Here is a 15,615-nt window from a genome sequence, read left to right on the forward strand (position 1 = left end):
ATGGTGTCAATAAACTTCTATTATTATTTTGCGATCCTGCGCGTTGGTCTTTCAAAAAAAAAAACAGGAACCTACATACCTATATTTTTTTACAGTGGCAAAGTTCACTGCAAGTTTGTGTGGCGTTAAGTAAAGCACGATCATGTGTTCGGTCGGGTGAAGCACGATTGGGATCGTCGCGATCCCATCTTGGCAGTTAAGGCACGCGATGTTTGAGGTGGGGCGGTAGATTTGTAAAAAATTCACTTTCTACGGGGGAAACGCGTGCACGCGATCAAATGGAACTCACGCTCGGGGACCTGCCGCGCTCGCTTAAGTGTTTCCTGACGAACGAGTGTTTTATCGTTTACGAGCACGTAAAATAAAGTGGATATAAATGGAACAGCCGCGCGAGGACCATGAAGGAGGAGAGAAAAACAACATTTATGATTCACGCGAGCGTATTGTAAAGGCTGTTCTACACCCCATTCCGGGGCGATGAAAGCGCGCGGGCACGGTAAAAGCGCCCGGCAACGCTCGCCGAGTTTCGCGGAACGCCGATTATGCGGCCGATCCGTGGGTGTATTATCGATAAACAATTGCCGCCGACGCGGAAGGGTGGAGCTTTTCGAAGTCGTTGCACGTACGAAACTTCTCGCGCTATCTGACCCTGCGGCGGGACGCGTGTGCCCGCCGCACACACGCGGGATTCGGTTTACCGTAGCGACTTAGCTTCATCGGGAATGACACGGCTTTCATATTCAGCGCGATTAAACAGCACCGCCCGGAACCTAACACCCAACAGGGACAGGCTTCCAATTAAAGTTTAGAAGGCGGTGCCCGTGGGATCGTGATTTAATTAAAGCGTTCCATGTAATATGATGACTTTACGGCCCGATTGAGGCTAACAAAGATCATATTTACAGGGGCTGCGTCCCCGTTTCCCCCGACACTGGAATCCTGAAAATTGATTCGGAATCGGTTTGATATGGCGCGCTTCTATCGGGATGCCAGATAATCAGCGCAGATTACGAACAGCTAAGCGACAGGGAGGGGAAGCGGGAAGCTGAAGCGGTGGTAATGAGATTTCCACCAACGGTGACGTTCTTACCGAGCCAGACCTAGTTGGCCTTCTTGACGTACGAGGAAACGGTACGTTCGTAAGCGAGCAGCGGTCACGAGACCGCGTCCGAAAAATCCAATAGAACTTGGGAGCGCAATTAACTAGCCACTTAAAGCATCTCTGTGGCCAGGGCGGAGCTCAAAGGGCCTCGAGGGAACGGCACCACGGAGTCGTTTAATCGCCGCTGGCGGAAACCCCGGCCTCGGTACGGAACGGATCGCATACCCTCGGTATAATTTAAGCTTCGGTTGCCGCGGATCGACGGAATGCGGCGTGGAACTCGCAGCTCGAATCCGAAATCCCTCGTGGATCCGTGTAAAGGACCACGGGCTGGCGAGCCAGTCCGGCCTCGGACTATATTAGGCAGATATTAACATACGCGAAGCGTGTGTAGGGTGCGAGCCGGCGAGCGGACGGGCGAGTGAGCTGGCCGAGCTTGCGTGGGCGGTTCCGCAACGGCGCATATGCACGCTCGTCCCCAGAATTCCCGTGTACGCGCGGCGGAAATTTAAGGGAGGAATCGACCGTGCAAGAAGCCAGCCTAATTAACAGATAACGGTCGACGGGTCTATTAGTTTATCCGCGGGCGAACTGGCGAACGCTGAATGCGCCGGCGATACGTTAGCCTTGTCACTTGCGTAATGCGCCGCCGTGACGTTGTTTAGGGGCGGTCGGAAGTTCAGGCGGGCTTCGATGAAGCGGCCAGATCAGCGAAGGGGACAAGAAGATATATGGATTTTCGTCCATCTCGGATGATCGATGGCAGCAGGAATTCGTCGTGTAGTTTAACTCCGCTGGCGAACCGTGTTAGCCCGTTTGGAAGACCAGCAGGTCAGGTTGCAGGTTCCTTGGTTTCCGCGATACTTGCCACGCTTGTGTCGCTGGGCGGATTTTCTGCGCTCTATTCTTCCTGAGAGCTTGGGTAAATACAGATGCGCTTGTTTGGAATACAGGGCTGTGGATAGGATGTGTGCTCGGTGTACCCTCAGCGCTACACTTACCTACGGTGAATTAATATAGCAAGGGATGGTTCAGCGTGCGCTATAGTTTCAGCGGGTGTTTAGTTTGGCAACTGGTGAACACGTTTCCTGAATCGACAAGTAATCGTATATGCGCAAGTTTGCTATGGTACAGCGAGTTTGCATTGATTTCGGAGCGTGTTCTTGTGCACGACGATGAAATGTCTTCGCGAATGCGTCCTCGACTCGTGTTGCGTGTATTCTCCACAAGGGGGGTGGATACTCGATTGCTGTGTTTCGCGCTGCGCGTTAAATGCGATCTAGAAATAGAGGGTGATCCGAGTTTTCGATAAACACGCAAGCGAGGGAAAGTTGGAGGCATAGTTTTGGGAAGTTTCGCTAATTTCGCGAGGACTTTCCTTCCGGCACAGACGAATCTCAGCGAGCGGAAACTTCAAAGTCGTATCCCGATCGGGATGGGAACTCGTTTACTTAGAACTCCCTTGCAGCGTCAACCTACGGCTTTGTCGTCTTTATTCTGAACGCGACGCGGTATATCGTCTCTTAACTTTTCCGCTTTAAAGCTTAACTTCGTTCGCGCCGACACCCGCAGCCCCTCTTTAGTCCTTTTGCAAACTTCGTTACAGACGTACCGTGCAAATGTACTTACAGGCTTAAATGAACATTTAGACACGCATCAGGCGACACTTCTGATGACGCGGAATACAATTTTCTTCCAACTCGACACTTTCGTTTATCCGACTAGAACATCTAGATGAATTGTACTATCCTTAGGTCACGCGCGCTAAGATCATCGACTCCTAATTTCCTAGTCTCCGCCTCGTCGATTTCAGAAACGCGAAACACCCTGTGATGTTCGATCGCGTTTCACATGTTTACATGAAAGGGACACGGGGCGCTGCAGCAACGTTTTCGAGAGCACCGCGCCGCGTTCATTAAAGATTTTCGTTTGAAGTTGAAGAAAGGCAAGCAAAGAAGTTTACTGACTGCCAGGGAAAGTTATTTTAAGCTGACGGTCTGGCGCGATTCGGTCGGCAGAGAAGCAGGCGTCGCTCCACGGTTAGGAGCAGTCACCTTGCCTTCCGTCGCCCACTTGCGAATGTACATAAGCGTTTAAAGCAATTAGCGTGACTCACCGCGCGGGCAACTAACTGAAAGGGCCAGTCGAAAGGTGAACGTAGGCGTGCACGCGCCCTTGGATATTACCGCTGGGTTGGGAAAGTGGATTAGCCGTGGCGCGACTGTAGGGTCAAGACCGGAAGTCGGTGCGCGCGGGAAACGAGAGAGGAAGAAACGAAGCGCAGAGGGATGATTAACGATCCTTTTAAAACGATTCCCCGACAGCTAATTAATTATTCCAGACGCACCTCCGCCGCTCTCTGGCCATCTTAGCTGCCGACGAGCTATAAATATTATATATAACGGCGATAAATGTATTACGACGATAATCGGTCGATGATGGAACTTTGTAATTGACCTGGAGACGGCACTTTAACGGAACGGCGGTGAGCAAAGCTGCCAAGTTTCGAATATATTATCCACTGGGCAAGATCAGCCGATGCTTCGGGCGGAGTGGCGACCGCAACTCGATAATAGCCGAATAACGAAATTAATGGCAGATTTATATAGTTCCGTAACCGTGCATTCAAGGGTTTGTCCCCTAGTTACGCGGCGCTGGCGCAGCTGACCAAGCTATAGGTGCCGTTCGACAACAGATACTCCAGAATCGATTCTAAAGTCCGCTAGAAGACAGTGGCCGAGTTTGCACGAACGAGAATAGTCTCCGGGAATTGATGAACGAAAAATGTTATTCTTTCTCGCGTCACTCCTCGCCTATACACGTCGCGGGCGTCGCACTTTGATCTAGGAAGCAGAGCCCTTGTCTCCGCAGTGGAATTCGATTAAACTGCCTGAAGCGGCGTTCGAGTTTCTTAGTCGAATTGGAAGATTCCACGGGCTTTCGACGACACTTCGTCGCTCAGAAAGCTCGTGAAAAGCGCCCCCACCCCCCTGCTTCTTCCTCCCGGGCCATTGTCGCGTTCCATGGCCCCTTCGGCTCTTATCCGGCAGCTTCCGCGAGGGCCAATTAGAAAAAACTTTGACCAGAGATACCCCGCCCTGGGATTACTCTTATCCAGAAGCTTTGCTCCACGACACGATCGCGTTAGTCGAACGTCGCATAAAGATTATAAACTTGACGGTGCTGGACTTCGAAAGAACGCGACGACGCCCCCGCGGCGGTCTTCGTCGTTTAAAATGGAACCTTTGGGTGTCTGGAGCATAAAGCACCACTCGTCCCCGCTGCTACCCCGCGAGGGTCTTTTAATTAAACTACGCGCTCGCGTGAGCATTGTTGTTGAGCAGGGCTGAGAACTTGGCGAAAATTGTGGCAATAAATGCTTCGCCTTTTTACACAATGGGATTGGAATCGAACAGTTATCTCGAGTGCCGTTTCCTCGACATCGTTCACGTAAACAGATGCGGTATATCGGCGCGCTGCGATCTAATCGAGAGGAAGCCATTTTAAGGCGCGATATCGCGAGGGAAACGACACGCGGTGTAGCCGTGATTTATTGAAACGCCAAAACCCTGGGCGGAAGATCGAGATCGTGCGCATGTAGAACAACGGGGGCACAATAAAAGAAAGTTTACTGCCAGTAAAAAATGCAACGCGCCCCTGCTCGCCTTTCGCGGTTCGCGTAGATAATAGAATGGATAGAATATAGATATTCACTCGGTGCATAGTAGCCCGTGAGCACTCGCTTTCCCTCGAACGCACCTGTCCCACCCTATTCGCCCGATGTGCGAGCAGAAACAAAAGCTGAGGTAATGATGCAACAACCTCTTCGTTTCATTTCCCCCCTCGTGATAAAAGGAAGACGAACAAACACGCGGAGATTCATCTCTCCGACCAGTGTCTTATACAACTTGGTGCACTGCGCAGCCTTCGAATCTCAGCTGTAAAATTGCCCGTTTCGCCGCGACCTCTGCGCGAATGGTTTAGTTTTATAAATTGAAGAGTACCATTTTAATGCCGCGGGTACTTATTGCTCGGGAGTAGTCTGTATAATGCATGGCACCACGAGAACGAAAGGGAATAGGAGCGACGTAGTTAAGAGGTCCTTCCGATTAGACGCGTTGAAAAAATCGATTTTTTTAAAACATTTTTCGAAAGTACATATCCTCAGGAATGTACTGTTAAATTTTCGTGGAAAACTTCCGATTATTTTAGCTTCTACAGAGGCATTTTGTAGGGAGCGCAGAGGCTCGGTCTCTCTAATTGAAATCTTTGAACGCGTTTTCTCGAAACGTCATTTTTTCACATCGTGAAGATGAAATCTCAAAATCCGTCGAACCGATTGCTTTATAAATTTTACTGCTTATACTACAACCAAGTACTTTCATTGAGTCTAATCTACTTTTAAAATCGAAAATAGCAAAAGAAAAAAGCAGAGAAATATTTTTTTTGCAGTTCGCTCGCCATTTTGGTAATTTTGAAGATAAATCGCTGATTACTGATCGACCGATAGCGACAGGCATACTGATCAAGAATCTGTTTGGATTTCTGGGTTCAGATAAGTTCAACAGCTGAAATCGCATTCACGAGAGAGACATGAATTTTTAAACATGTCATCGAGACCGCTTTCAAAAGTATTTTAAAAGCAATAATTTTATTACTTTCATATTTTTTGTTTACTGTAGAAATGTAGTTTAATAAATTGAAAATAGTTTTATTCTTTTTCTTCCCTTCCTTCTTCTTTCTTCAACCCTTTCCGGGCCTCTTTCTTCTGGGCCTTAGCCCTCGCCATCCTCACGGCGATATCCGTTTCCCTTGACTCTGCCTCTCTGTGCACAAGAGGACTGTCGAAATTTTCGCGATATTTCCGTCGTACGGTGAACGAGTGCAGCTCCTTTGGAAGTGCTTTGCGCGCCGGAAGTGACAATGCGCCCGTCTGAAATATTACACTCCATCGGGGCGGCGGAAGGCGAGGGAAGAAGTTTAATCCTTGGAACGATGCCGGTGTGTCCTCGCAGGAAAGCTTCGATTAATCATATAAGCAACTTTTGTCGCGGTTCTCGAACGCGACGGCGAGCCGCGGGAGGTGAACGTCCGCCGTGGGTGGCGATGGGTGGGTGGGTGGTCGTCGAAAAGCGGCGCCCCTCAGCTGCGTTCGAAATTGTCGCGATGATAAATCGGGTCGGTATCGTAGGTATATCTCGGTGGCGCGTCTCCGACCCATTCGTACGTGGTTAAAGCTCTGGACAGCCGTGCGCTCCCGAGCACTTGACTGGATGCACCCGCGGGTACGTGTGCATTCCGCAGGAATTCGGTACCTACCTCCGTGGGTGCGCGTGTGTTGTCATCTACGCCCGGTGAGCAATGTTGCAACTTTCGCGTGACACCTCGCGCGGAGTAACCCATTTTTATGCGCGCCGCGGTGATAACGAAACGTGATATAAAATCCCCGTAAAAAACTTCAAAAAAGTAAAAAAAAATACGCCAAGTACATGAAATCAAATAAATCACAAAAAAATAGAAGTTAAGAATAATTACAAAATAAAAAAAAAGATGTGAACTCAAAATGAGCTGCGAGTACATAAAGGTGCTTACAGTCAAATACTTGGAATCGAATAATTGATGAATGGAATGATTAGGAATAGAATCGATAAACTGAATCATTACATATTTACTTTTAAAAGCATGAAAATTACGCTTTTTTATGGTAAACCTACCTTATTTGACACTCGTCAGGTTACAATCTGACTAAGCTGTCAAAATTTGGAGTAGATTGCATAGTGAAGGTAGCGATTGACGAGCGAAAGATATTGTATTAGTTCGTTTTGGCTGAAGGTGTGCGTGTAACGCGTAGGTAGTATAGTATTATGTTGATGAAAATTTGGTTAGAGAATTAGAAGAGAAATCTTACCGTTTCCGACTGATCCATGAGACGATATTACGATATCTCTGTCACGCGTGGACCGATTTTATTGAATTCGGTCTTATTCGAAAGCTTATATGCGGCTTACATAAGAAAAGTGCCTTCAAATTTAGGAAATATTTCAGGCATGATGAGATATTAATGAAATAAGTTTCAGGGAAGGTTGGATTAGCCGGGCGACGAGTAAATGATAACGGTAGCGACAGTCGACATATACAGGGCATCGAAACATGTACTTGGCGTCGAGACGCTACCGCGTCTCTAGACTACGCGGCCTGGAACATCCTGCCCAGGAAATGCTTTTTTCCACGTCAACGCCGCGACGTTTTCTCTCTTGGAAGCTGCGCGCCGCGAAGATACTGCGATGTTGATTACGTATGTATATCTTCGTTCTAACGGAGCAACAAATAATTGGGCACATTCGTGGATATCAGAATCGATTCTGGTATTACGAGTAGACTCTTCAGAATGCCCAGGCCTTCTGAGGAGAATCGAAATCGAAGGCTCTGAAATGCAATATTAGTAGATTGAAGCAGACCCGATACACGGTAATATCTACGTACTGCAAATATGTATTTCCCCGGTATTTAATTAAAAATCCATAGCTCCGGCTAGCGGCACGCCCGTCGGCTTTGTAAATCCGATTGCGCTCCTTTACGCGAATGGAGATCGTGTTATTGTCATATCCCACAACTTCACTGTCACTGCCCTGGGTTTCATTGAAAAACCCTGTTTGGTCCACGCGGGTGGCCGCGTGCCCCGGCGATACGCCGTAACAATACAAATCGTTATCGATCCGCGTTACGTCGTGGCGCGATGCGTTCCAATTACGCGACACCCCTCCAAAAATCATCGCGCTTCAATCTGCTAATTGGCCCATGAATTTTCTTTCCGCGCCGGGTGCAGGGTCGCTGTCGCATCGGCGCGCTCGACTGGTGCCAGCCTCGATAACGATAATGTCGCGCGCAAGTCTCTCTTCCCAGATGTAAATTAATTAAGCGCCGCTAAATCACGGCAATAAATCCCGCGGATGGCCCGCGGTATCATAGATCCTGACGCGTTGTCGGTGTTGCGCGTTTGATCGGTGTCGCGCCCGCCGTTGGATCCGTGGCCTGGCAAGCGTATCGGTTGGAGCGCCCCACCCTCCATGCGAAATGTCTGAACAGGGCGGACTTAACCTGCATTAAAGTGTTCATTGAAAACGCCCGCGGCTGAATAGAGCGCCGAGGGCCCGTTAAGAACGGTATTGAGGTTACGATTCGATAAATCGCGACCCGCTTGAACTTAAACCGCGTCTTTATAGATGCGTCGAGGCCTCGCTGCAGAGGGGCCAGAAATACGGAGCGAAGGGGGCGCCAGCGCGCTCCAGGATCTCCTCGTGGAAAGCGTAATTATAATGAATTACGAGGCTGAAACTATTCCCCTCTCTCCCGCCCTGGGGGTAGGTATATTTAATAACGTCAACGGTGAAAAATTGCGGTTTCGAGGGATATCCAGCCCTTTCACGGACGCCTCGGCCGCGCATTGTTGAATTTGATAAATTGCGACGCGTAACCGTCCGGAGGATTAGAGGAATCCGCCTAACGGCGAGGCGTTTATTGTGATTCCGGGGCGAAAAAGTCGACGTGGAAAAGAGTCGGCGCGCGGGAAACGGCTTAATGAAATATACGAGTTTGTTAATCCGCCGCATTAGCGTTCTTGCTACGGGCGGGAAGAATTGGGTTGAAAGGCGGGGGCGGCAAAGAAACGCGAAATTGTTAGCCTCGTTTCGCGTTACCTTGCCCCAACGACTCCCCATTCGTTCGTGCTTCTTGCTCCCTATCCTCAGCCGCTTCTTCGCCCTCTTTCCCTGCCGTTTCATCGTCGAATACCGTCGCTGAATTAATTTCTGTTTACTCGCTACTGGCGGCTGAGTTCCACGGGGATCGAAGGATCTCGCGGTAGAATAAAAAGGTACTGTACACTTGACACGTTTACGTACGTACGTCCTACATCGCGCGATAGCGTCGGCAACTCGCACGATGTAAATTCTACCCACTCGCTCTTTATTTGGCAAAGGAGCTCTTGGTAGAAGTGCCGTACATGGCAGACAGTCACGTTCTTCATTTAGGAGTCGTTCATTCTAGAAATCTCGTTTGTCAAGTGCTTTATCTTTTTGGGCAAGTGCGCCGTAAGTCCGCGGATGGCACGTGATGCGAATAAAACGAATTCAGAGGAACGCCTGCAGTTTAACGTTTGCCATCCTCAAGTCGAACAGAGTGGAGCTTCTGCCCGTTACACTACCCGCGCTCTTCATTCGACGCCATTATCGCGCGAGCATTTTCTCTATACCGATAATCAATCGCAGAGCCATCGTCTTTCGTTCCAACACCATTCGCTCGGAAACTCTGGCTCCCTTGACGCTTCTACTGTCCTACATCGACGTTAGCAAATTTTTCGAGTGGCCGTTGATAAACCCACGGACGAATCTGCCAGACTGTTTGCAGCGGACGGGACCGTTTTGATCGTCGTTCGCGTTAAAAATCCGAAAGCAAGGGGACATCGCCGAGGGATTCCGATTGATTCGGGCTCGCGCCGTGCTAGCTCTCAGTTTGTAACCGGAGGTTCCACTACGGCAAACACATCGTCAGATGTTTGCCTTAACTGGCAAAGTGAAAAACAAACACTGTCGCCGGGTGGCTGATTCGAAATGGTCCTGGCGTTCCGACGAGTTTCGGGGGATGCTGCTGCCGTCGCCGTGGGACGAGAGCGTGTCATTATCCACGGCCGAGAAATAAATTAGAGACGAAATCCGACGCTCGCCGGGCGACAAACATCGCCGGGCTCGCTGATCACGCTCGCACGGTAATTCCTGCCACCGGACAGTTGGCCCTGACGAAACGAAAGACAAATGGGATCGCGGGATCGTTGAGCCGGAGATCCGGATATAGATCGGGAGTATAATCCTGCAAGCGCAAGGAAGCATCGCAGCCGTCTCTGTCGGGCGAGCATTAAATTAATCGTCGGCGTCGATGTGAATCCGCGGGCGAAAGAGTTGCCTCGTCTAGCGCGCACGAATGCATGTGCATCGCATTGATGAGATTAAATAGCGCGGTGCACGGCGAAGGGGGTACGATGCCATTTAAATACAGCGAAAAAGCGGAAACGTAATAGCGGGTATTACACCGTGACTGGGAGGAAGGTTTGCGGTGCACGGCTGTACATCATGATATCTAGAATTTCTGCGGCTCGTGTCGGGAATATTAACTCACGGCGCGTTTACCTCTATCGCGCTGCTATATCGGGATGTATAAATTCAGATCGTCGCTGCGCGCTTCGCGAACAAAATAGGCACGATTCTGGTTGAAGTGTTACGACAAGAGACAAGATGTATGCACGTGAAATTGTTCAAGCACGATCAAACAGGCATTATGCGTCTGCTGGAGAAAGCGAAACAGCTTCGACGTTTCGCGCGCTCCGAGCGAATATCCCCTTACTGTTTCACGGTGCTCCCGCGTAAACAGCATGGGTACCGTAGCAGTGCGCGCGAAACGTAAATACGTATTTAGCAAGTTTGTCAGTGGGATTCGAAAGAGTTCAGTGGCCTTTAAATTACAAGCACAAAGCGGATTAATTGCTGAAATGTTAATCTCTATGGCGGAGATATTTCATTCGTTCCACCAGTATCCCTCAGCGGAAATGGTTTACGAATTATTCTGAAGTTATTAACTGTAACGCCGAATTCGACGGTGAAATTCGATATTAAACGGCTTAGGACAGCTGGTTAATCGAATGATGAAACGCCCAGTCATCGGAAGCCGCAGACAATCGTGACTGTAGCTGTGCATTTGCCAAGACACCTCCGATGTGCAATTAATCGATATTTCGGCTAATTGATGCCTGACTCGATTAATAATTACAACGGTCCGTCGCCCGTCTGACGACCGAGTGTAATTTCCAAAAGCGGCTCCGGCTGCTAATTGAACGGAACGCAACGCGGTCGACCGCCGTCTCCCAACGCCCAAGATGTCTCGCTGATTCCATGTACGAACGAGAAATAACTGCAACTGCGGCGGTGCCGTAGAAATGTCTGCTTTGAAACGATAAAAGTATCGGGTTTTACTGGTGCCCAGGGGTGGAGGGACGAGGGAGTCGCAAATTTCAGAAGTAATTAGCCTTGCGAATTTAAACGGTTTCCAACAGCGTTTCCCGGAACGACGAGAGTCTCTTTAACGAGCTTATTCGCTGAAACTCCGTACGTTTTCCAAAAGTGAATTCGTAAAAAGAAGCGCATGGAAAATGCGGTTCGCGAGCTGAAAATTAATACCATCCAGAGCTTTTCGGTCAAAATTTCCTCCCACGTCCTGCTCTCGTGTACCCAATCACACGCATAAACCACGCAAAAGTACAAAAATAACGTGGACGTTTCGGTTTGCACACAACCGAGGAACGTAATAATGAAACGGTCCATGCTAAGAAAACGTCAGAGCGATGGAATTAGTACGGTAGCAAGTTAATTATGTTCTCTGCCGCGGAAAACGTTGTTTACCACTTCCCGCTAACCCTTTGATGTCTGTACAGACCGCTTTCTGCGGAACGCAACCGTACAATCACAGCGGCAGTATCGGATTCTACGTTTATCTTCGCGGTGTAAATAGACGATGTTGCGCTACGGTGGAACGGATTTTCTTTTTACGGGGCAAGCGTGGGCGAGTGCCGGGCGATACCTGGGCACTCTGAATCGGCGTGGAGCAGAGAGGTAGCCAAGACGCGACGTCGTAATAGCGGGAGAAGAGTGTCGGAACGGTTATTTTTCAGCAGAAGTGGCGCAGGAAAGGCAGCCCCTTTGTGCGGCCGAGGTTCTCATAACCGCAGATTCCGTCCTTTATCGGGACCTTCTTTTTTTTTTGTAACGCCGCATTACTTCTATCAGGCGGAAGTGGCCATAATTGCGTGGCACAATTAAGGTCAGCCTCGCGGAGTCCAAGCCACCCCCACGGTCCCCAGCAGCATCCCCTTTACTTTTCTTCCGTTCCGCTTCGGTTGCTGCATTCCGCCGTCCTCGGTTAGCGTGTCCAATCAGCACCTGGATTAAGTTAACTGCTTCGGCGCCTTTTCAATGGGCTCGTTCGCCGCGGCTGCCTTCGATGAGGGACCCACCCACCTCCTCCCCCGCCGGCGAGCGAGAGGAAAGTTAAAGAAAGGAATCTTCTTCCTATAAAGAGACACTTGGCCAGACCGTGGAACGGTCTTCCTAGGCTCGAATAGACGCGGCGACCTGTAATTGGACGATTGGATCCGGGAACGGGCACGCTCGACTGACCTATAGAATAACCTGCCAAGAGGTTAATGGAACCCGCTCCGACGAAAATGTATCGAGCCACGTTCTCGAGCACGCCCGCCACGGCGAGAGGTCGTTAATAAACAAACTGCTTGGGCGTACAATAGCGATCACGGCGGGCCACTCGACGCTTCTAAAGCTCGAGGTCCTATACTATATCAATCATTTCGCCTCCCCCGCCGGACGGAAGGTTTAGAGCTGCCTTGCGATCGCGTCTGAAAGATGCACGAGTCGCCATGCTCGATCACCGCTAAGTAGATAGGGAAGCGGATGGCCAGACAGGGCGATAAGTGGAGGAGCGCTGCGGAGGAGGCGAACAGCAGACGACGCTCGGCGAGTTCCTTAGATGCCTCTGTCTGGCGCAGCGATACCTTTCATAACTGCCGGCCAAGCCAACGTCGGCTCGAATGCAGAGAGATAACGAGTAAATAACAGGGCAAAACGGGGCTTCGCTCTCCGGCTTGTCACATTACGAACGGCTAAGATACTGCCTGCCCTTCTCTATCTCGTAATGACCCACCCAGACAACATCACGGTCACCATCCCGTGTCAAGATGGCGTGGGAATCGGTAGGGCCCGGCTTACGCGTCCCTCCTCACCCGATGTAGATACGCTAACGAGACATCGACAACGCGATATTCTCCAACGGCGAAGAAACGAACGTCGTGCGCGAATATTTCGAGTTATTGGGGTCTACACGTGGTGCCCGTTATGCGGAGGGATAATACCGAGGACACGCTCCATTCGAATGGGGTGCACGGTTCTTTAACAAGCGTAGGGGATGGAAAAAGGTTGCTTGGTCGTGGATCGATGCGTAGGGTCGCAAATACATTGGCTATTGGGTGATTAATTTATTATTATTTATTACTGTCAACGGGAGAAGCTCTTTAGTGTACAAAGTGTGTGGATCTAACAACAACAACAATTATTCGGTCTGAGGAAGCGCAATCAGCGAGCATTAAAAACTAGGTGATAATCGTGACACACGTCACTTATGTTGGTGATTTCGAAGGGTGTCGAGGGGAATAGAAAACAAGTCAATATCAGAGAGACATTGGGCCTGATGAATAAAAACTAAGCAATTCCTACAAGCAATTCCTTATTAGCCAAATCAATTGCTTAAAAAGCAATTACTTAAACAAAAAAGGAATTTCTTATTTTCATATGAATAAAAATTCTTAAGGAATTGCTTATTTAGCAAAAGCAATTGCTTCTTTTATTCACTCGATTGTAAGCAATTCCTAAAAAAATAAAGGAAAAGCGATTCCTTTAAGCAATTCCTAGACAGTTTAGGTATTCCTACAAGATAAAGCAAATGCTTTTGTTTTTATTCGCACGAATTTAAGCAATTCCTAGTAAAATATTAAGAAAAAGCAATTGCTTACACTTTATTCATTAGGCTCATTGATTTGCATTGACGATGTCTAGTTGAGAGGAGGATTGTTCTGTACAGAGAATGATTATAGGTCGACTTTGACTAGCATTTGGGGCACGAAGTTATAGCAATAGGAGGCGTTCGTTTCGGAAAGGGATTGGCCAGAATCCATTCGCAACTGTGTGCCGTTTACGTCGCGCAAACATTGCCCGTTGCGCGCCTAATTTTCCCTCGGATACGTTGAACCGGCGGAACAACACAAAAGGACCAGGTTAATGGGAAAATAATGAACGTAAGCAGCTGTTAATCGCGCGGCAATTAGGAAAGCGTTAGGCTGTCACGGTCGATTGTTTAGCGGGCGGAACCATTAGCTAATTTAACCGATAGGTACTAGGAGTGGCGAAATAAAGCTTAACTATTCACGGTTTCCCTATTCAAGCGGCGCTAATTTCCCGAAAACGAGGGAGCTTTCAGGGCGCCGCCGCTAAATTTATCCATGCTTTATCTCTTAATGATCGAGCGTTAAAGGGGCTTCTCTAACGGGAGCTGGTTTGCTGTTTTGTTGCAGACGGAGCCTGGAATTCGTCGAGCAAAAGGTTTGCTCGGCTCGGCGGGAGTGAAACGAGGACAGACGGAAGGGCTGGCTCGGCTGCGAGGAGGGTTCTCGAACGAAAACCGTGGCAAAGGGGGTTGAATCGAGACCGAGCGTGCTGGGGAGAAGCGCCGCGGATCGTGGCCACGCGTCTTTGCGAATCCACGGAACGCGCGGGGATTAAAGGCGGAACAACTGTTTCACGGCGAGTTACTTCTCGATCCGGAACAGTCGCCCGTCGCGCATTTGCGTCGCTCCGGACGAAACGAACGAACGAACGATACGACCGTCGCTATTCGGGCGCGGGGACGTGAAATATCGGGCGAATGAATCAAGACCCGCGCAGAAATGAAGATTCTGTCGGGGGCGAAGAATAACGGGCGCGGGGCGGGAAATTGTACGTAACGCGATACCCCCCGACGGTGGAATGCTGCGCGGGTATAAAGAGGCGCTAATTTAAAAGTTTCCCTTTAGCCGCGAGAATCCAATAATAACACGGGCCATTTAACCGCGACCGTTGAAACGAATGGAAACAGATGCCCGTTCACGGATCATTAACCCCCTTCTGCTTCTGCCGCGGCTGCACGAAATTATCTCGCGACGGGGGATTGTTTCTTACAGGGCTAATTGCTTATGAACGACGCGTCCGACTTCGGCATGTACCGAACGTTGCTTTAGATCCATGCCGCGAATAAATTGAGACACACGGCTCGAGCAGCGGCGGGACGTGATTCGGGGCGAAACTGGGGATGGGGTCGAGGATCGAACGTATCGCGATCGAGCGATAGATCGTTCCCAGTGACTCGCCATTGCGCACTCTTCCGCGACAGGGACAAATAGAATCAGAGACTCGCCGCGACGGTGCGCGAAGTGAAAGAGGCGGCGGCGAAGATGATATTAAGGCAGAGGACTGATTGAAACGTGGAGAAATGGCGATTGTCGGGGCTGTTAGTGTAATGAGTGCGGCCCGTTTGAGTGTGTGGTTCGGAGCCGTTCTCTTCGTGGCTACGACGCTCGTCCACTCTCAGGTCACATGGACGCCGATCTACGTGGGAGCATACAGTGAGTACACTTCTTCTCTGGTAAATTATGTCGAAACTGTGGGCATCGTTGTAGAATTGCATCGTTCTAAACTACAGCAATTGTTCGAATTTCTTTTTATTAAATTTCTATGCTGAGGTCACGTCGCGTGTCCACAGTTTGCGGTATCTGCAATCCGTAAGTTTGAAATATCTCAAAATAGATATAACGAAATATTATTTCTCGACTTACATACGTATGATTAGCCACATGAATTTCGTTCGTG

At 49.5% G+C, this 15,615-nt stretch overlaps 1 protein-coding gene across 3 annotated transcripts in view; it reads left to right on the forward strand.

Moving 5' to 3' along the window:
* LOC143373269 (uncharacterized) overlaps positions 1-15,615 on the forward strand; it is a 250,056-nt gene that overhangs the window by 76,373 nt on the left and 158,068 nt on the right. For 2 of the 3 annotated variants that reach the window (XM_076820372.1, XM_076820373.1), the window contains exon 2: positions 15,140-15,371. In XM_076820372.1, coding sequence (XP_076676487.1) covers positions 15,239-15,371 — 133 coding nt within the window. In that variant the 5' untranslated portion in view covers positions 15,140-15,238. Of the gene's footprint in view, positions 1-14,285; positions 15,372-15,615 lie in introns of all 3 variants that reach the window. The other variant, XM_076820371.1, reaches the window with a different exon arrangement.

The sequence above is a fragment of the Andrena cerasifolii genome, chromosome 9, assembly GCF_050908995.1.
Source record: "Andrena cerasifolii isolate SP2316 chromosome 9, iyAndCera1_principal, whole genome shotgun sequence".
Lineage (NCBI taxonomy): Eukaryota > Metazoa > Arthropoda > Insecta > Hymenoptera > Andrenidae > Andrena > Andrena cerasifolii.